Raw genomic sequence first — 25,548 nt, forward strand, 5'->3', positions numbered from 1 at the left:
CGCATGAAGTGCCTGTGTCAGTGAGCCCTTTTTACGATAGTATGGTTGGTTTGTGGGATTAAAGGGACCAGACTGCGATGGTCATCGGTCCCTTACTATAGTATTCCGAACTTTTGTTGAGCAGTGTAGATAGACGTGTTTTTCATTATGAGAATATGAATAAATTAAGTTAAAGGACGTCATCTTTTATTTCAGAGGAAGCATACCATCTTTTATGACAATTTTTTTTTAGTAAATAATTACAGTTACGGAAAGTAAAGGTAGGCAGTAGATTAATATTTTGTGTGATCGTGGCTAAAGAAAGTCCCTCATCCTATAGTCCGACAGCCAGCCATTACGTTCACGGTCGGATCTCTTAAAATTACAGGGGTGAGAGCTTACATTGCCATCATGCGGAGGAAGATTTGTGTTCGCGAATATTTTCTCTCGGAACATATTTTCACAGGATGTGAAACGCAAATTGTACAATCATTCGTTCTACCGAACTTCCAACGATGTACATAATTATTCCGCGTTGAATAACAAGGATCGTTGCTACTGTTAAAAATCTTTATCCAAACACATGACCGGTTTCGGAAACTATATTTGTATCATCAAGTGTTTATCTGTATACTAATGTATAAAGCAACTTATTAGAATTTTCGCGATGGCAGGTGATGGAAAATAAAAGCGAGTAGGTTTGTGTCTACTTACCAACTTCAGCCTCCCAAAAATTGGTTTAAATTGTCATCAATAAAAAACATAGAGCTACATAAATTTCATGTCGTCTGATGACCAGCTGCTTCACATTTTCCAAGTTTCTTTACCACAGTTTATAAACTGTTCAGTCACATTAATGTGACGACCTGTCAAAAGGCTGAATAACCACCTGTTACAGCGCGGACCGCTACGAGACGTGCAGGAAGAGAGTCGATGAGGCTTTGGAGCGTACCGACAGGCATGTCGAGCCATGCCGACTCCAGTCCTGTGGTCAGCTGCGCTACGTTTCTCGGTTGATGATCCGTGGCGCGAACAGCCCGGTCAACGTCGTCCTACAGACTTTCGATTGGGATTAATTACGGGGAGTTTGGTAGCCAGGGGAGTACAATTAACTCCAGATGCTCTTCGGACCATGCACGTACGCTGCGAGCTGTGTTACATGTTGCATTGCCGTGCTCGTAGATGCCATCGTGCCGATGAAAAACAAACCACATGTAGGGGTGGACATGGTCTCCAGGGCCAGATGCATACTTAGATTGATCCACTGTGCCTTCTAGAACATCGAGATGATGCAGGGAATGCCACGAAAACATTCTCCAGGCCATTACGCACGCGGGGTGTTTGCCTTCAGACGTTTCACGCCGTACATGCCATCGGCCATGTGTCCGATGGAGCATAACATCTGGAAAGGCCACCTGTCGCCTCATATCGGACGTCCAGTTGCGGTTGTGTTCAAATGCCATCCTTCGTCGCCAATGAACAGCTGTCAGCATGGGTGCATGACCCAGGCGCCTGCTGCGGAGGCACATATGCAGCAACGTTTACTGAATATTAGTTGAGGAGACACTGTTCGTAGCCCATTGGTCCATGTGGGCGATCAGTTGCTCAACAGTTGTACCTCTACTCGCCGGTACACACCTCCGCAGCCGTCAATCACATATGGACCGTGGTGCACCACGGTTGGCTCGGCGCCGGCTTTGGAAAGCGCCATTTTGCCATGCACCACTCCGTACACTTTAACCGTGGCAGCACTAAACTAAGCGGTTTCGGAAATGCATCTACCCTTGGCCTGAAAGCCAGCGAGGGTTGGGTTGGGTTGTTGTGGGGGAGGAGACCAGACAGCGAGGTCATCGGTCTCATCGGATTGGGGAAGGACGGGGAAGGAAGTCGGCCACGCCCTTTCAAAGGGACCATCCCGGCAATTGCCTGTAGCGATTTAGGGAAATCGTGGAAAACCTAAATCAGGATGGCCGGACACGGGATTGAACCGTCGTCCTCCCGAATGCGAGTCCAGTGTGCTAACCACTGCGCCACCTCGCTCGGTGAAAGTCAGTGATCATGTCGTTTTGGACGTCAGATAAATCGCTACCTTTCCACATTACGACAATGACTGCACTGTTTCCCGCGTTTCCCGACGCACTTTATATACTCTCCACTGTTGGTGCTGCGACCAGCTGCCTCTGAGTGGTTATTGCAAGTAGACGTCGAACACAGGTGGGTCACATTAACGTGACTGGACCGTGTACTACAATACGAAATGAATTCACTGTACTTCTTTTTGTAATGTTTCAGGACGGTTATCCCATTGAAGTAGAACCGGCCCCAATTCCGGTAAGTGTTTAGCAGTACGCTTTTTTCTGTGAGGGTTTCTGACCTTCCATCTGTTTATTTCCTACTACATGCTTATGCAATGACCGCTAATACATTCACAAGTAGATTACCAGATGTGGTCATAATGTTTTGATTATAACCTCGAAAAGAATTAAGTTATGCAATTAATTTGTTCGTTTGCAGCTACAGGTCTGCAGTCTAGGGGAGCCAAATCAAAATGACGCAGCCCACTGATGACGTGGAATTGGCTCATGTAGCGGCCTGGTATGGCACTGTGACGCGGGAATCTCAGTGTGTATCCGGACTGCAAACCTGTAGTTGCAAAATAAATAAATTAATAAATGCGTAACTTAATTCTTTGGAGGTTATGATTAAAACATTATAACCAGCTTCATAGATTGCATGGTCCAAGTTCGTGCTCGTTGATTACACAACTCTATTAAGCAAAACAATAAATACTTTGACTCATGCCTACCTTAGTAGGACTGTAGCAAACTGTTTAATGTCATGTCCGATCATTTTCCTAAACCTGTGAATGGAAAGAATCAGCTTCACAATGCTTTTATATTTGTATAATAATGACTTACATAACACATTTGTTTAATTAGACATTAAAAAAGTAGTTACATAAGTTGAGGTGTCTTTTTTGGCTCTAAGCTGGATGTACGCTATTGGTTAGCAAACTACATTATAATACAAAATGTTTTAGCATGAACAACGTCTTGTGGCTCCAAACCTACTATAACTCTTTCAAAGTGACACTACTCAGGTAGATGGTATATCAAAATTCAAAGTACTGTATCAACAGAATGAACACAGAGAAAATGATCGCTTTGTTTAACTTCAAACCTATTGTATGAGGTTCATTCAAAGAAACCTGGTTAGTGCGTCTACCTTTGCCTTAGACGTAAGGTGGCACCAAGTAACTGCGAGTATCGTGACGCCATCTATTGGTAGAGAGACTGACGCGTGCGCACCGTTTGATGTTGCACAGCGCCAGTGTGGTTTCACGCCGAAGAGAAGGTAGTCACACAAGTTATCATCCACTACCGAACATGGAGGCGAGTAAGCAGGTGCAAGCCCGCCCGGTTAGCCGTGCGGTCTAACCAGGCCCCCACAACCGCACGAGTGGTCGACTGTGAAGAGCGGACAAATTGAATAGCTGGCCGGCGGCCATTAGAGTGGTAAACTGACGCGCGGAGTTCGAATGTTTATACATCGCTTTTGGTTATAAAATGCCTTCCCTCGAGTTAGGTCACAAACATAATGCCTCATTTAAATAGGTTACTGCAATATACTTTTTAATTTATAAACAAACAGCAACTAGTCTCTGTTTATGAATTTATCTTACGTTCTACATGGTATCTGCCGTAGCTAAAAGTTATGTACTGGACCCCTAGCATTTTTCGTAGTTCCTTTACGATACATGAACGCAAAATGCATCAAAATACTCGAAGATTTGCCCACTATATGGATATTTTCTGACTCTACCTTGCTTTAGATTTTATGACGAGAAGTGCGTTATATATGGCATAGCGCTTTGGCAACCCACGACCAAATTATCAAGTTTCAACTTAACCTAGGCCATGAAAACACTACCGATCAGCCAACTTTCTTCAAAATGATCAGAACATAAAAATGGTATTCTGTCGGTCGGAAATCTTGCCTCCTGACAGCGTGTAACCATTTTTGTAACAGCTGTGGTTTTGAGAATGGAAACCTGCAAATAGATGCACAGACATTATGCTAATACCGTGTTACAAAAACATTTATTAAGCAAGTGCACTGACATACAAAAAACTTAAAATATCCACATACCTGTGAAATGTAATATTCGTTCCTTTCTCGAATTTATTTGTACAATTAATCGCTGCATAACTCTTCACCATTGTACTTCTTTTGATTGGAACGTACAGACAGTAGAATTACGAGTAACAAATACTGTATGTACGCCCCAACCAATATACAACGTTGAATCAGGGTCTTCATAAACAACAATACTACACAGCACATCAGACTACAACCACTATAATGGCGTCCAGCCGAAGGTTCAAATTATCCCGCGACTGCAGCGCCATCAGTGAGTCTAGTTATTTTTTACAAGGTCTTTGGGTCTAACGCACTGCTTTCCAGGCGGGAAGGCGTGCCGGTCTGCGGCAGGAATCCGTCCGGCGGATTAGTGTCGAGGTCCGGTGTGCCGGCCAGTCTGTGGATGGTTTTTAAGGCGGTTTTCCATCTGCCTCTGTGAATACGGGCTGCTTCCCCTTATTCCGCCTCAGTTACACAATGTCGGCGATTGCTGCGCAAACACTGCATACACCATTATTAGTCTACCACGCAAACATTTGGGGTTACATTCGTCTGGTATGAGACGTTCCCGGGAGGGTCCACTGGGGGCCGAACCACACAATAACCCTGGGTTCGGTGTGGGGCGGCGTTGGGGTGTGTGGACAGCTGTAGCCTGTTATGGGGTTGTGTACCACTTTTTTTAAAATGCTATATCAAATGCATCAAATAAAAGTGCTCTTCCGCACCCAAAGAGGAATCTGTATTTAATTCTCTGGAAGCCTGTGGTTACTATTTACAGCAGTATCATCTTGAGGAAAGAAATCAGAGTAACTCTTCCAGAAGTAAAAAAAAAAACGATCTTCAAGCAGTGGAATTGGAAAAGTAAAATAATTGAATTAAAATGAAAATTAAACCGAAAGTAAATAACTCTTCCGCTAAACAAGTTAAAGTAGAGGAACGTGCTTGCCACTGCGAAGAAGAGTAAAGACTCTTCGTTTGTCCGTGCGTTCGGAGCTTACTGGAATTCGTTGATTCGTTACATACTGTTCAGGACTTTGCAATCATAATGTCCAACATGTTTCCAAATGAAGAGGTGTAAGTCTTGTTGGGTTTCAGTTTATAATTTTCGTATTCTATGTAAGAACAGTAGTCCTCATAAGAGGCCGTACGATGTTGGGTGACGTAGGCGAGTGTATGTCCTATCATCCAAAGAGCTGCGTTATTGTTTGATCGGGGGTAGCGTAGCTTCTGTGGCCACAAAAGCTCAGTCTTGTCGATGTGTCTTGCAGTTGTTCGGTCAATAATAGCCAACCTCTTACATAGGAGGTCGGTAATCTCTTTAGCCGTTAGTCGATGAATCAGTGTATCCACTAGTCCACAAATAGTACAGGCTGGGGAATCTGCGAGATGGATTCTGTGCAGCTTGTCGTTGGTGGGAATCTTATCGTTGACTACCATGTACCAGGTGGATTTGACGGCACTAGGGAGGACGTCACTGAATATATTTCTCCAAATAATGTTCCAGCTGTAATTTGGCCATTTCTGTTCCACTAAATTCCGTTTGGTCGAATTCATTAGGAAAGTATAAACGGCCTTGTTCGTTATGCTGGAAGATCTGGAGTGCGATGGACGATCCTTATAAAAGTAGCTAAAATCCAGGCAGTACTGTCGCACGTAGGTAAGTGACGGCGGAATGGTCGATACATCCACGGGAGGTTCGAGATGACATGGCCCCCATCTGTCCAGGAGGCTCCTGGCAATGTTGTCCAGAGAAGCCTCGACGGTCTTCCTAAATCGATTGATCAGCAGAACCCGACTTTCGACTCGTGCATCAATTAAGTTGAGGCCTCCCTTTGTAAGTGGTAAGACCAAAGTCTCAAAGGCGACATTGAAAATGTTGTTCCGTATCACAAACCAGCAAAGCGCCCTCTGAATGCTGTCAACTACAGGGGGTGGCGCCGGAAGTATCTGCGCCAGGTAGCTAAATTTACTGGCAATTGTGACTTTTTGTAGTAGATTAAGTTCTCTGACCGTGTACAATTTAAGAGTTGCACGGATCTGCTGCAGCATGTCTTTCCAGTTCCTGGTGAACATTATAGCAGGGTTTATGTTCACGTGAATACCCAGTGACTTACGACTGCTGCTGGCGCTGCACCAATCCAGGGGAGGGCTACGGCGGGCTCCGTCGTTTCTGGGTCCCCAGTTCCCTACAATACAATACAATACAATACAAGCATGTACAAAGAGGAGTGATTCGATTTTTGGCGGCGGAGGGGGTTGGAGGCCGTGAAATGTATCGACGGATGAAGGCTGTGTACGGTGACTACAGTCTGAGTCATTGAAGTGTTATGGAATGGCCCAAACAATTCCTTGAGGTGCGCGAGTCACTGGAAGACGACGCTCGTCCTGGACAGACTCATCGTGTCATCACACCGGAAATGGTTCCGGAAGTGAATGCTTTAGTCTTGGACAACCGCAGAATCACCGTGGACGAGATCCATCGGTTACTGAGTATTAGCGTGGGTACCGCCCACACCATAATTCACCAACACTTGCACTTTCAAAAAATCTGTGCGCAGTGGGTTCCCCACCAGCTGACCGCCGAACAGCGCTATATTTGAATTTCGCTGTCTTTGAGTCATCTGCAATGTTATCATGAGGAGTAATACGGATTTCTGTCGCGTATTGTCCCAGCTGACGAAACATGGTGTCACCATTTTGGATCGGAAACCAAGCGTCAGAGCAAGCACTGGAAACATGCGACTTCACCGCCTCCAAAGAAATCAAAGGCCATGCACATCCATTCCGGTAAGGTCATAATGTCCTTTTTGACCACAAGGGTCCAGTCCACTGATTGTCGAGTTCCTGGAACGGGAACCACCATCAATGTCCAGCGTTATCAAGCCACTTTACAGAACCTTAGACGAGCCATCAAGCCGTAACGCCGAGGCATGTTGTCCAATAGCGTTATCCTCCTGCATGATAATGCCCGCCCATACACGGCCAATGTGGAGAAGCCGACATTGCAGCAGTTCCGGTGGGAAACGCTGGAACATCCACCGTACAGTCCCGACCTTTCACCGTGTGACTTTCATGTGTTTGGACCTCTAAAACAAGCTATTCGCGGACATCGATTCGCAACGGACGACGAAGTGTGAGACTGGATCCAGGCCTGGATCCGACAGCAGTCTACCAGCTTCTTCAAGGATGGAATAAACCGGCTAGTGTCGCAATGGGATAAATGTGCCAACAGTTTTGGAGACTATTTTTAAGTATGTGTCTTGTGTATAACTACATTTTTGAGTTAACAAAATTGTTACTTTTACTTTACACCAGTGACCGGGTTTCATTTGAATGCCCCTTATAAAAGTGACAAAAGCTATCTATCACAGGCGTATGTAAGACCCAAGAGTCATTGTATGCCCCTATATGGCGATACTGAGGACGCCAGTGACATCGCAGCTGGTGGCTAGAGTATATGAGGATGTATCAGCAGCCTCCAGCAGTTGCTTAATTTGTCAGAATGCAAAGAGTACTCGGTCGAAAGCACATGGGATTTTGACTACTTGACACAGCTGGAAGCCCGAAAACGTTTTATCACAGGCATGGCATAAGTTTACAATATATTATTTATAATATCGAATTTTGTTTCCCCCCATATGTTACCTATGTCTGACAGATTTTCATCCATCTGATGAAAAGAAAGTCTGTGTCTGGCTTAACAGCACCTACAGATATCAGAACACAAATCATTATTTATTCCTTTTGCGACCCTAATCATAAAACGACCGGGTCTTGAGAATACCACTGCAAGACAGTTACAAGAGAAACAGAAAAAAGGTCCGGTAGAGACCACGCACGTGTAACAATGTTTTTTAATGTTATCACTAACATTACCTTTTCTTTGAAGCATTGGTGATTAACATACAAAGGAACTGACTGCAAGGGATTCACACATAGTAAACTTACAATCATAATTGACTAATACATCTATCTAGGTGTCTAGTCTTACACATTAAGTTTTAGAACTCTTACTCTACAAATAGCGCCCTTTCAATGCTACGTCGATTAGTAATGTCCTGCGAATGTCGAAAATATTTGTAAAACTTGTTACAGTTTGTGGCGTTTCATGAGCAACACTTGGCTGAGTATGGATTCTATTTTCTGGCAGGGCTTGGAGACATCCCCGGGTCCGCCAGGGCCCAAAGGAGACACTGGAGAAGCCGGGCCTCCGGGTCCAGCAGGGCCACCTGGACCACAAGGTGAACGTATTGTCTTGCAGTAAGCCCACCACCGGAAACCCGTGGTAGAAGTAAGTCCACAACCGGAAATGCTGGTGGAACTAAGTCCACAACTAGAAAACTCTAGTAAAATTAAGTCCACTACTGAAAACCTCTGGTTAATGTGAGTCCACTATTGGAAACCTCTAGTAGATTATTGGAAACCTCTCGTAGATGTACATTCACGACAGCAAACCTGTGGCACATGTAAGTTCACTAATGGAAATCTCAGACAGACAGGCCTTTTGCAGCAATCTTACATTGTCACACTGTATGTAAAAGGGCATCACAATGTGAAAAGCATCAGGAAACAGTATGACACAAAGGACAAATAAAGTACATGCAAACGATTTCATTCTACAGGGTGATTCAAAAAGAATACCACAACTTTAAAAATGTGTATTTAATGAAAGAAACATGATATAACCTTCTGTTATACATCATTACAAAGAGTATTTAAAAAGGTTTTTTTTTCACTCAAAAACAAGTTCAGAGATGTTCAATATGGCCCCCTCCAGACACTCGAGCAATATCAACCCGATACTCCAACTCGTTCCACACTCTCTGTAGCATATCAGGCGTAACAGTTTGGATAGCTGCTGTTATTTCTCGTTTCAAATCATCAATGGTGGCTGGGAGAGGTGGCCGAAACACCATATCCTTAACATACACCCATAAGAAAAAATCGCAGGGGGTAAGATCAGGGCTTCTTGGAGGCCAGTGATGAAGTGCTCTGTCACGGGCTGCCTGGCGGCCGATCCATCGCCTCTGGTAGTTGACGTTCAGGTAGTTATGGACAGATTGTGGAATTTGCAGCTCTCTGCTAGCTCTGCGAGTCGATTTTCCTGGGCTGCGAACAAATGCTTGCTGGATGCGTGCTACATTTTCATCACTCGTTCTCGGCCGTCCAGAACTTTTCCCTTTGCACAAACACCCATTCTCTGTAAACTGTTTATACCAACGTTTAATACACCACCTATCAGGAGGTTTAACACCATACTTCGTTCGAAATGCACGCTGAACAACTGTCGTCGATTCACTTCTGCCGTACTCAATAACACAAAAAGCTTTCTGTTGAGCAGTCGCCATCTTAGCATCAACTGGCGCTGACGCCTAGTCAACAGCGCCTCAAGCGAACAAATGTACAACTAAATGAAACTTTATAGCTCCCTTAATTCGCCGACAGATAGTGCTTAGCTCTGCCTTTTGTCGTTGCAGAGTTTTAAATTCCTAAAGTTGTGGTATTCTTTTTGAATCACCCTGTATAATGGATAGAATACTTCTAAAAACATAATCTTTCAAGTTTTCACGATCTACACTGATACTTCCTACATGTGTTGGAATTAAGTCTAATAGCGGATCGACGGTACAGCATGTCGCCAGTGGATGTGATGGAAATCCAAGACTCGTATATTTATTTGGGTGGTTATATAGTTGAATCGGTACTTAGAGAGTTTTAAAGCACTTGTATATGACCCGTGCTTCTACCATGCACTATGTCTAGGCGATTAGTGATGGCCTGTGATATATTCAAAACCATAACTGGTGGTCTATTGCCCCATAGCAGATCAAAACTTATTTCAGGAAGTAGTGCCCTCGTAGTACCACGAATGGAAAATGAATAGCAGCGAAATCTTAAGTGCAGATTAAAATCTGTATTGCAAGGATAGCCTAGACGGCACTGGTGGTGGTGGCGATGTATTTATTTCTGTAGAGAATTCTATATGTAGTAAAAGCTGCTCAAATTCTGAAAGAATCTGCATAAGGTACATGTCAAAGGTGGGTCAAACATAGCATTCGGATTCTTTTATGGACCACTTGCTTCAGGAGCTCTAGTGGCCCAACGCTTGAGAGAAAATTTGGAGAATATAGAGGTCAGCTTGTCAATTATAGAATGGGAAAGTTACATCACTAAAACTGATGCCAGGGACAGGGATTTATAACTTTATTCTGAAAGCGTTTTGTCAAAATTCGTTCAAACAGTGAGAGAATTGAATCAACAGGGCTACGTCTTAAATTCCCTAGAAACTAACACACCTAATCTCTTCTAATTAATCAATGTAAAGAGAAAGGGGGGAGAGAGGAAATCAGTGACAATGAGGGTGTTATGGCATCAATTACTACAGCTATTAAAGATAATGGTAAATAATATAGGATAAAAATACCGTTTAGCAAGTGTGGCATGAAATAGACTGCAGATTATATGAGCAGTCAATGTGAAATATTCTTCTGTAGGGACGGAGAAGTGGAACACACATGGATAAAATTTAGAAGCGTTGTACAATCTTTCTTAGGCAGGTATGTGTCGGGGGAGGTTGTGAGGGGTGGAAAAGATCCACTGCGGTTCAACATCCTTGTCAGAAAGTTCTATCACAGATTTAAGGGAACTCAAAACATTGTTCAGAAACAAAAAGTAGACGATGTCAAAATAAGTAGAAGTATTGCAAGGCGGGAATCGTTCAGTGAATTCTAGTCCGAAATTTTATTGACTGATCTGAGGATAAAATCATTTACTCAGTCATTCAGTGATCACACTGGCACCTAAAACGGAGATCAGATAGGTCAGAAATATTGAATACAGGTCTTCCGAAGTAGTTTCGCTGTGGAAGATCAGAATACGATTCCTCTTTCGAAACAGTGCACGAGCGCGAAGATGTCAGATATTGAGATAAGTGATCACGAAATAGAAAACATCGCTCTACACTAATGAGGCATCTGCACAAAATGAGATACCTGAATGAATGTACACACACCAAAAAAAGTTTTGTGTCACCCCGGTCCTCAGAACTCCTGAAGATAGACTTTGACTGGGGATACTATATCACAGACACAGTCCCTTTGACTGTTCAGAGATGTCACTAAATCCGCCCAAAGATGCAGAAAGCATGCATGAGCAGCGCCTATTAGACGGACAGGGACCGACAGCCGATCAGTTCCAGTCATTCCACCAGCAAGGAGGTACACAGCTCGTGTTGTCTGTAGTTCAGTAATGCCTAGACGGTCAATACCGCGGTCCGATCGCATCCGCATTGTTGGTTACTTTGTGCCAGGAAGGGCTCTCAACAAGGGATGTGTCCAGGCGTCTCGGAATGAACCAAAGCGATGTTGTTCGGACATGGAGGAGATACAGAGAGACAGGAACTGTCGATGACATGCCTCACTGAGGCCACCCAAGGGCTACTATTGCAGTGGATGACCGATACCTACGATTATGGCTACGAGGAACCCTGACGCCAACGCCACCATGTTGAATAATGCTTTTCGTGCAGTCACACGGCGTCGTGTTACGACTCAAACTGTGCGCAATAGGCTGCATGATGCACAACTTCACTTCCGATGTCCATGGCGAGGTCCATGTTTGCAACCACGACACCATGCAGCGCGGTACAGATGGGACCAACAACATGTCGAACGGACCACTCAGGTTTGGCATCACGTTCTCTTCACCGATGAGTGTCGCATATGTCGTCAAGCAGACTATCGTTGGAGACGCGTTTCGAGGCAACCTGGTCAGGCTGAACGCCTTAGACACACTGTCCAGCGAGTGCAGCAAGGTGGAGGTTCCCTCCTATTTTGGGGTGACATTATGTGCAGCCGATGTACACCGCTGGTGCTCATGGAAGGCGCCGTAACGGCTGTACGATACGTGAATGCCTTCCTTCGGCCGATAGTGCAATCATTTCGGCAGCATGTTGGCGAGGTATTCGTCTTCATGGACGACAGTTAGCGCCCCCATCCTGCACATCTTGTGATTGACTTCGTACGGGATAACGACATCGCTCGACTAGAGTGGCCAGCTTTTTCTCCAGACATGAACCCTACCGAACACGCCTGGGATAGATCGCAAAGAACTGTTTATGGACGACGTGACCCACCATCACTCTGAGGAATCTACGCCGAATCGCTGTCCAGGAGTGGAACAATCTGGACCAACAGTGCCTTGATGAACTTGTGGATAGTATACCACGACGAATATAGGCATGCATCAATGTAAATGGACGTGCCACGGGGAATTAGAAGTACCAGTGTATACAGCGATCTGGACCACCACCTTTGAAGGTCTCGCTGTATGGTGGTACAACATGTATTGTGTGGTTTCCATGAGCAATAAAAAGGGCGGAAATGATGTTTATGTTGATCTCTATTCCAATTTTCTGTTCAGGTTCCGGAACTCTCGGAACCGAGGTGATACAAACCTTTTTTTGAAATGTGTATATGGATGATGCGAAAACTTTACTCTCCTTCTAACACCTGTTTATCGCAGTTTTCTGGGGCAGCGAATGCCATGAAGCTACTGAAGAAAGAAGGCAACTCAGTTCCAGGGAGACTCGTGGTGCGGATGCACGTAATAATAGGCCAATCTGTTTTATGATTGTGGAACACAGTGTATGTTCAAGCAAATAACCCTTTCGGAGACCGTAAGTCTCCTATGTAGAATATACGTGGTGTTTGTTCTTTCGGAAATGTCTAAAAGAACAGACACCACATCTATAGAATTAAGGTGTTGGCGGCCAATGATCCCTTCCGTGCAGATGCACACCAAGCTCTACCTCTTACGGGAATTGGAGAAATTCCACGAGTAATGACGCTAATGAGCAGGAGAACTACATTCAGTAGTCTGTGGTAGAAGTTGGAGGCGTGCTACGGTAGTCTGCGCAGTTGTGGAGACCACTGTGTCCGAATGACGTCGTGGTAGCACATCTTCATAGTAAGCAGGACATCCAGGTTCGAATCCCCGTCCGGCGTAAATTTTCAACTTGCCTCTGATATAAATCAATGTTCACTGGCAGCCAATTACCTTTAATTCCTTTGTCTCCTATGTAGAAATCAACATGGATTCCACAAACAGAAAACTTCTGAAATTCACTACCTCTTGATAAACCTCGAGATTCAGAAATCTGTAGAGATCCCAGGTTGATGGGATGTTCTTGTCCCCCATAGCACAATACTGCCCCCAAAGCCCTGAGTTCGTGGCGCGATGCCTCTTTCCAGTAGCCGCCCTCCTGGATGAGGGTGTATCCAGACACGACCGTTGGCCTGATGTGCCAAAGAAAAATGTGCTTCATGATATCAAACGGCAATTTTCCATTGATCCATCGTCCAACACGGATGATCGCATGCTGACTCCATTCGTTACCAACGATGTCGTTGGGTCAACATGGGAAGTACACCTAGGCGTCGTCTGCCACAGAGAGCCCCATGTTCAACAATGCGCAGTGAACCTTGTCCTCCGAAACACTTGTGTCTGCACCTGCATTGTATTCTCTCGTCATATCTGTCACAGATTGCCACCTTTCCTACATTACAGAGTGGGTAAGCATCCGACTTCCACGTTCTGCGGTGAGGTGTTTACATCCAACATCTTGTCTCCTACTCGTGGTTTTAACGTCCTTCAGCCACTTTCCAAGATGCTCACGACGATAGCATGCGAACAGCCGAGCAGCTTCGCCGTTTAAGCCATGCTCATTCCCATGTGCCGATCTAAAACAACCAGTCGTCAGTAGATTTCCCGATGTGCGGCCCGTTTCATCGCTGTAATGACTCCCCTACCGCCTCTGATCCGCCTGGAATCTTTCCATACCGCATCATGTGCCCGTAGCACTACCAGGCAGCATTCAGTCTCGTGTTGAGCAGCGGTCATGTTTTGGCTCATCAGTGTATGCGTGAAAGGATATGATATGATGAGGTATCAATGGTTGACTGATACAAACGACGTTAATAGTAATAATACAGAAAATCATCTAGTGCATAACAACTAATGTCGCAAGTTCTATCAGACCATTCTCAGACAATGTTCCATACAGCAACATTGCAAACTCAGAAACAGAAGCGAAACGTAGAAAGATCTGCAGAGAAATGACACTGGGAGGAGTGACTGACGGTAGAACCTTGACGTATACAACAAATTACGTACACGTAAGCGGAAAATTCCGTTATTGTTCTATTATACAGCTGATGATCAGTCACTACAAACAATAAAAGTCGTTAAAATGCGTTTGAAGCAATGTTAAGTGAAAAGTCCACGTAATACTGTTTGTAAAAGTAGACGAAGTCAGGCTAACATTCATAGGAGGAACTGTAGGGAAATGTAATTCGCTATTAAAGAAAGCAGCTTACCAAACTTTCGTTCCACTCATTCTCGAACACTGTTCGTCAGTCTGGGCCCGTTACCGGATATGATTAACAAAGAAGATACAAGGAAGAGCAGTGTATTTCGTCACAGCTTCGTTTAGAAAGAGAGGATAGATGGTAAATCATCGAGTAGAACAGAAGTGATATCTGGCGTTCCGCAAGGTAGTGTCATAGGCCCTCTGCTGTTCCTGATTACCATAAATTATCTAGGTGATAATCTGAGCAGCCCCCTTAGATTGTTTGCGAGTAAAATCATCAAACAATCAATTCTAATTACAATCTAGAGAGAATTTCTGTATGGTGCGAAAAGTGACAACTGGCACTAAACAAAGAAAAGTGTGAGGTCATCCACATGGGTACTAAAAGAAATCCGATAAATTTTAGGTATACGATAAATCGCACAAATCTAAGGGCTGTCAATTCGAATAAATACCTAGGAATTACGAGCAATTTAAATTGGAAAGACCACATAGATAATATTGTGGGGAAGGCGAAACAGAGACTGCGCTTTGTTGGCAGAAAACTTAGAAGATGCGACAAACCCACTAAAGAGACAGCCTATATTACACTTGTCCGTCCTCTGCTGGAATATGCTGCGCGGTGTGGGATCCTTACCAGGTAGGATCGACGGAGGACATCGAAAAAGTACAAAGAAGGGCAGCCCGTTTCGTGTTATCGCGCAATAGGGGTGAGAGTGTCACTGATATGATACGCGAGTTGGGGTGGCAGTCACTGAAACAAAGGCGGTTTTCTTTGCGGCGAGATGTATTTACGAAATTTCAAACACCAACTTTCTCTTCCGAATGTGAAAATATTTTGTTGACACCCACCTACGTAGGGGGAAATGATCATCATAATAAAACAAGAGAAATCAGAGCTCGAACGGAAAGATTCAGGTGTTTCTTTTTCCAGAGTGGAATGGAAGAGAAGCAGTATGAAAATACACTCCTGGAAATTGAAATAAGAACACCGTGAATTCATTGTCCCAGGAAGGGGAAACTTTATTGACACATTCCTGGGGTCAGATACATCACATGATCACACTGACAGAACCACAGGCACATAGACACAGGCAACAGAGCATGCACAATGTCGGCACTAGTACAGTGTATATCCACCTTTCGCAGCAATGCAGGCTGCTATTCTCCCATGGAGACGATCGTAGAGATGCTGGATGTAGTCCTGTGGAACGGCTTGCCATGCCATTTCCACCTGGCGCCTCAGTTGGACCAGCGTTCGTGCTGGACGTGCAGACCGCGTGAGACGACGCTTCATCCAGTCCCAAACATACTCAATGGGGGACAGATCCGGAGATCTTGCTGGCCAGGGTAGTTGACTTACACCTTCTAGAGCACGTTGGGTGGCACTGGATACATGCGGACGTGCATTGTCCTGTTGGAACAGCAAGTTCCCTTGCCGGTCTAGGAATGGTAGAACGATGGGTTCGATGACGGTTTGGATGTACCGTGCACTATTCAGTGTCCCCTCGACGATCACCAGTGGTGTACGGCCAGTGTAGGAGATCGCTCCCCACACCATGATGCCGGGTGTTGGTCCTGTGTGCCTCGGTCGTATGCAGTCCTGATTGTGGCGCTCACCTGCACGGCGCCAAACACGCATACGACCATCATTGGCACCAAGGCAGAAGCGACTCTCATCGCTGAAGACGACACGTCTCCATTCGTCCCTCCATTCACGCCTGTCGCGACACCACTGGAGGCGGGCTGCACGATGTTGGGGCGTGAGCGGAAGACGGCCTAACGGTGTGCGGGACCGTAGCCCAGCTTCATGGAGACGGTTGCGAATGGTCCTCGCCGATACCCCAGGAGCAACAGTGTCCCTAATTTGCTGGGAAGTGGCGGTGCGGTCCCCTACGGCACTGCGTAGGATCCTACGGTCTTGGCGTGCATCCGTGCGTCGCTGCGGTCCGGTCCCAGGTCGACGGGCACGTGCACCTTCCGCCGACCACTGGCGACAACATCGATGTACTGTGGAGACCTCACGCCCCACGTGTTGAGCAATTCGGCGGTACGTCCACCCGGCCTCCCGCATGCCCACTATACGCCCTCGCTCAAAGTCCGTCAACTGCACATACGGTTCACGTCCACGCTGTCGCGGCATGCTACCAGTGTTAAAGACTGCGATGGAGCTCCGTATGCCACGGCAAACTGGCTGACACTGACGGCGGCGGTGCACAAATGCTGCGCAGCTAGCGCCATTCGACGGCCAACACCGCGGTTCCTGGTGTGTCCGCTGTGCCGTGCGTGTGATCATTGCTTGTACAGCCCTCTCGCAGTGTCCGGAGCAAGTATGGTGGGTCTGACACACCGGTGTCAATGTGTTCTTTTTTCCATTTCCAGGAGTGTAGTTCGATGAACCCTCTGCCAGGCACTTAAGTGTGAACTGCAGAGTGACTATATAGATGTAGATATAGATGTAGCAAGAAGGCCACGGGGATGTTCATCAAACGCCAGTGGAAGTCGCTAACTCTTATGTCCGTACCCTTATCTGGACACGTTGACATGTGCTGCTTCTCAGCCACTTTTGCACGACAAATTACCAGCATTATTATTAAATGCTGTTGTTTCAGAAAGACAGCTGGGCACACGACGTGCTCCAGCCCGTTTACTATACCTTGTATGACAGTACGAAACCATAACGTTTAATGACTGATCGAGGAATTTCAGCAGCAGCATGGCTTCGCCATTCACTTGATCTTGATCAATTAGACTTCTGGCTATAGTGTCACTAAATCCATTGATGTATGCCACAACCATTGATAGTGTGCACACATTACAGATGGCATGTCCCAAACATGCTACCAAACTAGCGATTAGTCACTTGTATACGAACGCGTTCATGACTCTTTGTGACGGAGGTTTGCGTAGTAACCATATGAACGCCTCCTGTACTGTCAACAGACAGATGGCTTTCACAGGATACGGCAGCCCATGTCGCAAAAGATAAGTTCTCCGGAAATGTAGAACTTCATCTGGTTTTAACGAACAAAATCTATCGGCGACATCTTGTACTTCAGATATGAAATCTAACATGAAAGAGGTTTTTATGTGGCCTCCAATACGTTGCAGGACCTCCAGGGCTTGACGGAGCGGCTGGTCCACCAGGACCCCCAGGACTACCTGGACCGCCCCCAGATCCGGAGGAGCTCAAGGTAAGTCTCCCAAGTTCATCAACCTACTAATTCTGCGTATTATATTATAATAATGAGGTTACGAGAGGATCTATAGTTACCTAAGGTGCTACACTATCTTTGCTTTATATGCATACAGTGTACCACTTATTAAGTAGAACACAGAGAAGCAGACTGTGGTCGAATGAATTACTTTGAGAAACACAATGTTTCGTTCCCACCTGTGGAAAACATCTTCAAGAAGGGTCGCAGTTTCAACGAAGTTCCAATACACAACCTGTCTCGGGACTGGCTGAAGTGACATATCTATTCTGTGTGCTCCTGCATAGAGGTGTGATGTCCCTTCTTTTCTTTTTACCGAAGTGTAACAGAGTTCCAACAGATAACTGGCATGAATGGCAACCACACCCGTGATGTTACATTTCAGATGATGAAAATCGTGACAGCTGCCTCATAATGATTTATTAATCACGTCAAGTTTCATGACATGGCAAACGCATCAGCAGATAACAAACTATGGACCTAAAGAAGATACAAAAATCGTAACTAGAACTATATTAATAGATATAACGTTGATTAGCAAGTGACGTACATGGACTTTTCAATATATAACGTCCTTAAAATCTCAGTAAGGATAACTAGTAGAAGTCCCCTGTCTTCCTGCACGAAATTGGCATCATAAAGTATGCAACCATTATGAATAAAACAGCCATTGGATCTAGAGAAATATCTAACTCAAGAAACAAAATATTGTTTAACAAGAACTGCCAAGCATCACTATTAAAAAAAGTTGGAGTCACGAACGATGGCGGTCGAGTTTAGACTTACGCTGTGCACCTATGTCACGCATTCTCCGACAGCCAGTGAGAGCGTTCAGTAGTGCTCTGAGCGCTCTGCTATGAATGATTTACGCAATGCGAGAATTATACATTATCGTAGCGAGTTATTAGTAAATTTTTATTCAACTTGTTGTGAGTTGTCATGGCTGATCATGGTGGTGAGCGACAAATTCTACACAAGCAAGAGAATACATAACTTTCGGGATACACGCTTTCACCAGGCACAATGCACGTGTATGCGCCTGCCTCAACGTCCCTTGGAAGCGGCAACTATGTAATCCCCGTCCTTGCCTCGGCCTGCACGAACCACCATCGTTCATGGTCTATAGTAGAACACAGATAAGCAGGCGCAGTTCCAGGAAGAATGCCCAGCAGTGCACGAGCAGAACCAACGAAGCTAGACCTCAAGAGACACCAAAGGATCCCTTTCCTGGATAGAATATATGAAGAAGTTGGCAAATCATAGCCCGTGAATAATATTACACGCATCTTTTTTCATACCTAAGAATCCTCGTGCCTCTGTTAGACACAATATTATGTCGAGATGAGGTCCCTTTAATGGTACGATGTTTATAATATTTGTTGTGACAGTTGCCTAGTAAAATGTTGTTGTTCTAGTCTTCAGTCCTAAGACTGGTTTGATGCAGCTCTCCATGCTACTCTATCCTGTGCAAGCTTCTTCATCTCCCAGTACCTACTGCAACCTACATCCTTCTGAATCTGCTTAGTGTATTCATCTCTTGGTCTCCCTCTACGATTTTTACCCTCCACGCTGCCCTCCAATACTAAATTGGTCATCCCTTGATGCCTCAACACATGTCCTACCAACCGATCCCTTCTTCTAGTCAAGTTGTGCCACAAACTTCTCTTCTCCCCAATCCTATTCAATACTTCCTCATTAGTTATGTGATTTACCCATCTAATCTTCAGCATTCTTCTGCAGCACCACATTTCAAAAGCTTCTATTCTCTTCTTGTCCAAACTATTTATCGTCCATGTTTCACTTCCATACATGGCTACACTCCATACAAATACTTTCAGAAATGAGTTCCTGACACTTAAATCAATACTCGACGTTGACAAATTTCTCTTCTTCAGAAACGCTTTCCTTGCCATTGCCAGTCTACATTTTATATCCTCTCTACTTCGACCATCAGTTATTTTGCTCCCCAAATAGCAAAACTCCTTTACTACTTTAAGTGTCTCATTTCCTAATCTAATTCCCTCAGCAACACCCGACTTAATTCGACTACATTCCATTATCATCGTTTTGCTTCTGTTGATGTTCATCTTATACCCTCCTTTCAAGACACTGTCCATTCCGTTCAACTGCTCTTCCAAGTCCTTTGCTGTCTCTGACAGAATTACAATGTCATCGGCGAACCTCAAAGTTTTTATTTCTTCTCCATGGATTTTAATACCTACTCCGAATTTTTCTTTTGTTTCCTTTCTTGCTTGCTCAATATACAGATTGAATAACATCGGGGAGAGGCTACAACCCTGTCTCACTCCCTTCCCAACCACTGCTTCCCTTTCATGTGCCTCGACTCTTATAACTGCCATCTGGTTTCTGTACAAATTGTAAATAGCCTTTCGCTCCCTGTATTTTACCCCTGCCACATTTAGAATTTGAAAGAGAGTATTCCAGTCAACATTGTCAAAACTTTCTCTAATTCTACAAATGCTAGAAACGTAGGTTTGCCTTTCCTTAATCTAGCTTCTAAGATAAGTCGTAAAGTCAGTACTGCCTCACGTGTCCCAACATTTCTACGGAATCCAAACTTATCTTCCCCGAGGTCGGCTTCTACTAGTTTTTCCATTCGTCTGTAAAGAATCCGCGTTAGTATTTTGCAGCCGTGACTTATTAAACTGATAGTTCGGTAATTTTCACATCTGTGAACACCTGCTTTCTTTGGGATTGGAATTATTATAGTCTTCTTGAAGTCTGAGGGTATTTCGCCTGTTTCATACATCTTGCTCACCAGGTGGTAGAGTTTCCTTAGGCCTGGCTCTCCCAAGGCTTTCAGTAGTTCTAATGGAATGTTGTCTACTCCGGGGGCCTTGTTTCGACTCAGGTCTTTCAGTGCTCTGTCAAACTCTTCACACAGTATTATATCTCCCATTTCATCTTCATCTACATTCTCTTCCATTTCCAGAATATTGTCCTCAAGTACATCGCCCTTGTATAGACCCTCTATATACTCCTTCCACCTTTCTGCTTTCCCTTCTTTGCTTAGAACTGGGTTTCCATCTGAGCTCTTGATATTCATACAAGTGGTTCTCTTTTCTCTGAAGGTCTCTTTAATTTTCCTGTAGGCTGTATCTATCTTACCCCTAGTGAGATAAGCCTCTACATCCTTACATTTGTCCTCTAGCCATGCCTGCTTAGCCATGTTGCACTTCCTGTCGATCTCATTTTTGAGACGTTTGTATTCCTTTTTGCCTGCTTCATTTACTGCATTTTTATATTTTCTCCTTTCATCAATTAAATTCAGTATTTCTTCTGTCACCCAAGGATTTCTACTAGCCCTCGTCTTTTTACCTACTTGATCCTCTGCTGCCTTCACTACTTCATCCCTCAAAGCTACCCATTCTTTTTCTACTGTATTTCTTTCCCCCATTCCTGTCAATTGTTCCCTTATCCTCTCCCTGAAACTCTGTACAACCTCTGGTGTAGTCAGGTTATCCAGGTCCCATCTCCTTAAATTCCCACCTTTTTGCAGTTTCTTCAGTTTTAATCTACAGGTCATAACCAATAGATTGTGGTCAGAATCCACATCTGCCCCTGGAAATGTCTTACAATTTAAAACCTGGTTCCTTAATCTCTGTCTTACCATTATATAATCTATCTGAAACCTGTCAGTATCTCCAGGCTTCTGCCATGTATACAACCTTCTTTCATGATGCTTGAACCAAGTGTTAGCTATGATTATGTTGTGCTCTGTGCAAAATTCTACCAGGCGGCTTCCTCTTTCATTTCTTACCCTCAATCCATATTCACCTACTACGTTTCCTTCTCTCCCTTTTCCTACTGACGAATTCCAGTCACCCATGACTATTAAATTTTCGTCTCCCTTCACTATCTGAATAATTTCTTTTATTTCATCATACATTTCTTCAATTTCTTCGTCATCTGCAGAGCTAGTTGGCATATAAACTTGTACTACTGTAGTAGGTGTGGGCTTCGTATCTATCTTGGCCGCAATAATGCGTTCACTATGCTGTTTGTAGTAGCTTACCCGCATTCCTATGTTCCTATTCATTATTAAACCTACTCCTGCATTACCCCTATTTGATTTTGTGTTTAGAACCCTGTAGTCACCTGACCAGAAGTCTTGTTCCTCCTTCCACCGAACTTCACTAATTCCCACTATATCTAACTTTAACCTATCCATTTCCCTTTTTAAATTTTCTAACCTACCTGCCCAATTAAGGGATCTGACATTCCACGCTCCGATCCGTAGAACGCCGGTTTTCTTTCTCATGATAACGACATCCTCTTGAGTAGTCCCCGCCCGGAGATCCGAACGGGGGACTATTTTACTTCCGGAATATTGTACCCAAGAGGACGCCATCATCATTTAACCGTACAGTAAATCTGCATGCCCTCGGGAAAAATTACGGCCGTAGTTTCCCCTTGCTTTCAGTAGTTCGCAGTACCAGCACTGCAATGCCGTTTTGGTTAGTGTTACAAGGGCAGATCAGTCAATCGTCCAGACTGTTGCCCTTGCAACTACTGAAAAGGCTGCTCTGCCTATAAAAATATGTTGGTCAAACAGGCAGAAGTTTTGATGTTACATTTAAAGAATATTCTGATAAGACAAACTCAAACCAGCACTCAGTGCACACCTATGCAGTGAGGGACACTGTATTATCAACGTTTCCAAAAATCTAGAAATTTTAGACGAAGAATCTAAGGACAATTGCTTCATACATTAGAAGAGGTAGAAATAATGAGATGCCTTACAACTATTCCTGAGATTACTCATAATGGGCTAGTGAAACTGTAGATATATCACCATTACCTTTCGCCAAATTTTGACTTGTTGCACAAAACACAGACTAGTGATTGTGTGTGTGTGTATGGGGGGGGGGGGGAGACTAATGAGGTTATCCTTTTGCTGTCCCTTGTGTGTGTGTGTATGAGGAATCGTTGCACTTTAATTCTTGTTGAATTTTTATTGTTTTAACATTTTAAACAGTTAAGTTGTTAATGGTGTACAGCAACCACCCACAAACTTGTTTTACGTTTCTTTATTCAAAAAGTTCCGCTACATGCTTAGAATTCATATAATTCATCATCAGACTGATTTCACGCTTTCGTCAAAACATATGATGGATTAGTTTGCTGATAAGTTGTAGTGAAATGTCCGTCTGGTAAATTTGTTTTTAGTTTTCCTGCAACGGATCATATTCGTACAGTTCATTGCATTTTTTCAATAACAATGTGTGTGGCTGGTTGCTGTATAACATCAGCAATTTATTTCACATAATACACGATTTTCAACCATGTCTTTATTTGACAAACTAGCATTATTTTAAACACTGTCGTCGCATAAATATTTTAGTACAGCCGTGAAAGTTGTGGTTCTCGTACGCCCAAGTCAGTATATCATCATCGACTAGGGATCATGAGACTAAAATAAGCATTTTTTTCCTTTGTTGAGTCACTGACATTCTGACTGGTTTGATGCAGCCCGCGATGACTTCACGTCCAGTTCCAATTCCTTCATCTGAGAGTAGCACTAACACTCACCGTCCATAGTTATTTTTTGGTTCTCGTACGCCCAAGTCAGTATATCATCATCGACTAGGGATCATGAGACTAAAATAAGCATTTTTTTCCTTTGTTGAGTCACTGACATTCTGACTGGTTTGATGCAGCCCGCGATGACTTCACGTCCAGTTCCAATTCCTTCATCTGAGAGTAGCACTAACACTCACCGTCCATAGTTATTTTTTGGATGTATTGCAATCTTGTCTCCCCCAACTATTTTCCCCTGCTACAGCTCCCTCTACTACTACGGAACTTACTCCCTGAAGTCTTAACAAACGTCCTATGATCCTGTCAGTTCTTCTAGTCAGTGTTTTCCACATATGTGTTTCTGCCGATTTTGCAGAGGACATCCTAATTTCTTACCTTGTCAATGCATCGAATTTTCTATACCCTTTTGTAACATTTCGTGAAGTTCGTTGTATTTTTTCAATCAGAATGTATGTGGCTGATTGCTGTATAACATCAACAATTTATTTCACATAGTACACGGTTTTCACCCACGTCTTTATCTGTCAAAATAGCATTATTTTAATTGTCTTGTTTTTCGCTTTTCCCGGAGTTCTTCATTGACTACTAGGGATGGAGGTTATCGCTGAAACAACTAGTTTTCGGTTACATCGTTTTTTTCAACGCCAATTTAAGCTGACTGTTAAAACCGCTCAAAATAATCAGCTTCTGAAATCACCGATTTTCGGGTTTTTATTCCTATTACGTCCTTTAATGAACGCAGAAATCGAACAAAGATTGAAAAATTTTGACTTCTTCACTTTCAAGATACATAGAATGAAAATTAAATTAATTAAATTAATTAAATTAAACAGGCAATTGAAAGAAAACTTAGTCCCTCCACTATCCACTGGTGCTCTCGAAAAATGGTAAGTGGTTTAACACTACAAAAAAATAATAAATATTTTCCTGCTGATTCTAACTTTTCGAAACTCTGCTCAGAAATCACGTTTTAATCAACGATCATATCATTATTTAGGCTTTACTATTAGTCAGTGCTGAAGGGTGAAAACTGAGATTGAAGAACTCTATTTTTCGTGTTAATTTGTCCTTTATGAAGGGCTACAAGTAGGTAAAGGCATATTATATAGACACAGGCAGCAGATCAGATACTTTCTACCTTTATCGTAAAGTAAGAATGAATTGTTAAATTTTAAGTTTTCTCCGCATATTATGTTGCAAGTTTGTTGAGGCTCCTCCTGTTTTTAATCTTTTAAAGCATTGCTTTGAAATATTGCGTTATAACAGAAAATGGGAAAAGCAATCAGTGCTGTTTCAACAACAATGCCGATAGAAATGAACAACAAACACATGACTTAAGAATTGGTACAGCGTTGCTGTGACAATAATGTACCTGTTGCCATCTAACAAGGCCTATTAGATGATATGTGCGCATGTTCTCCACTGTTACTGCACTTTGTAAAATACTTCCAGAATAGGGGTGGTGCCATTCTGTAATACGACGACGACAATGAGAAACTACTGTATAGACCAGACGGGGCAGGTCTTAAACATTGCATGTGCATATACATCATTTAATGGCTATGGTACATTGTAACAGATACACTATTGTCACACCAATGCTGTACCAATTCTTATGCCACGTGTTTGTTGCTCATTTCTACCGGCATTGTTATTAGGACAGCACTGATCGCTTTTCCCATTTCTATTGTAACGCAATATTTCAAAGCAATGCAAATTTGGCATATAAAATTACGCTTTCTTTAATGAAGGTTTATTTAAAAATGAAAAATTTTAGCACTGCTCCTATGGCTAGTTCATTTTTCGGTTTTTTACCCAGTTATTAGTAAAAAATAAAAACCACCTGTTACAACCGAAGCCAAACATATTCCAAAAAATACCAGTTTTTCAGAACCAATATACCAGTGTCGGTTTTGACCGCCACAGTTTTCCCATCCCCGTTCCCTACTATAAAATGCTGTACCATGCTACGCTGTGATTCAGTGTTCACGTTAAAGTGTAGGTCCCTGGATAATAGGCTGGTTAAGTCAGTTCGAAGATATGAGGCAGGCAAGGGCATACCACTAGGACCATTCCCAGTAAAGCACCGTGGTGCTCAAAGTAATCTTAGCGCTGATAAGAGCTTTACTTCTTACTTTGACAATGTTGTATAAGACACACATGACGAAAACAGGCACCTCTCCCTCGTTCTCTATGCAAATGTAACGTGCTAGAGAACTGCTAATATTTCTATGAAATATCCTTTGTTCATACAATGGCTTGCAAAGTATATCTGCTATGTAG

The 25,548-nt window shown here is 43.6% G+C and overlaps 1 protein-coding gene across 3 annotated transcripts in view; it reads left to right on the forward strand.

The window, feature by feature from the left end:
- The window catches only part of LOC126251885 (collagen alpha-1(XVIII) chain-like), a 733,026-nt gene that overhangs the window by 584,555 nt on the left and 122,923 nt on the right, over positions 1-25,548 (forward strand). For all 3 annotated transcript variants that reach the window (XM_049952585.1, XM_049952587.1, XM_049952586.1), the window contains 3 exons: positions 2,272-2,310; positions 8,270-8,360; positions 17,600-17,682. In XM_049952585.1, coding sequence (XP_049808542.1) covers positions 2,272-2,310; positions 8,270-8,360; positions 17,600-17,682 — 213 coding nt within the window. The remainder of the gene's footprint in view (positions 1-2,271; positions 2,311-8,269; positions 8,361-17,599; positions 17,683-25,548) is intronic.

The sequence above is a fragment of the Schistocerca nitens genome, chromosome 4 (genome assembly GCF_023898315.1).
Source record: "Schistocerca nitens isolate TAMUIC-IGC-003100 chromosome 4, iqSchNite1.1, whole genome shotgun sequence".
NCBI lineage: Eukaryota > Metazoa > Arthropoda > Insecta > Orthoptera > Acrididae > Schistocerca > Schistocerca nitens.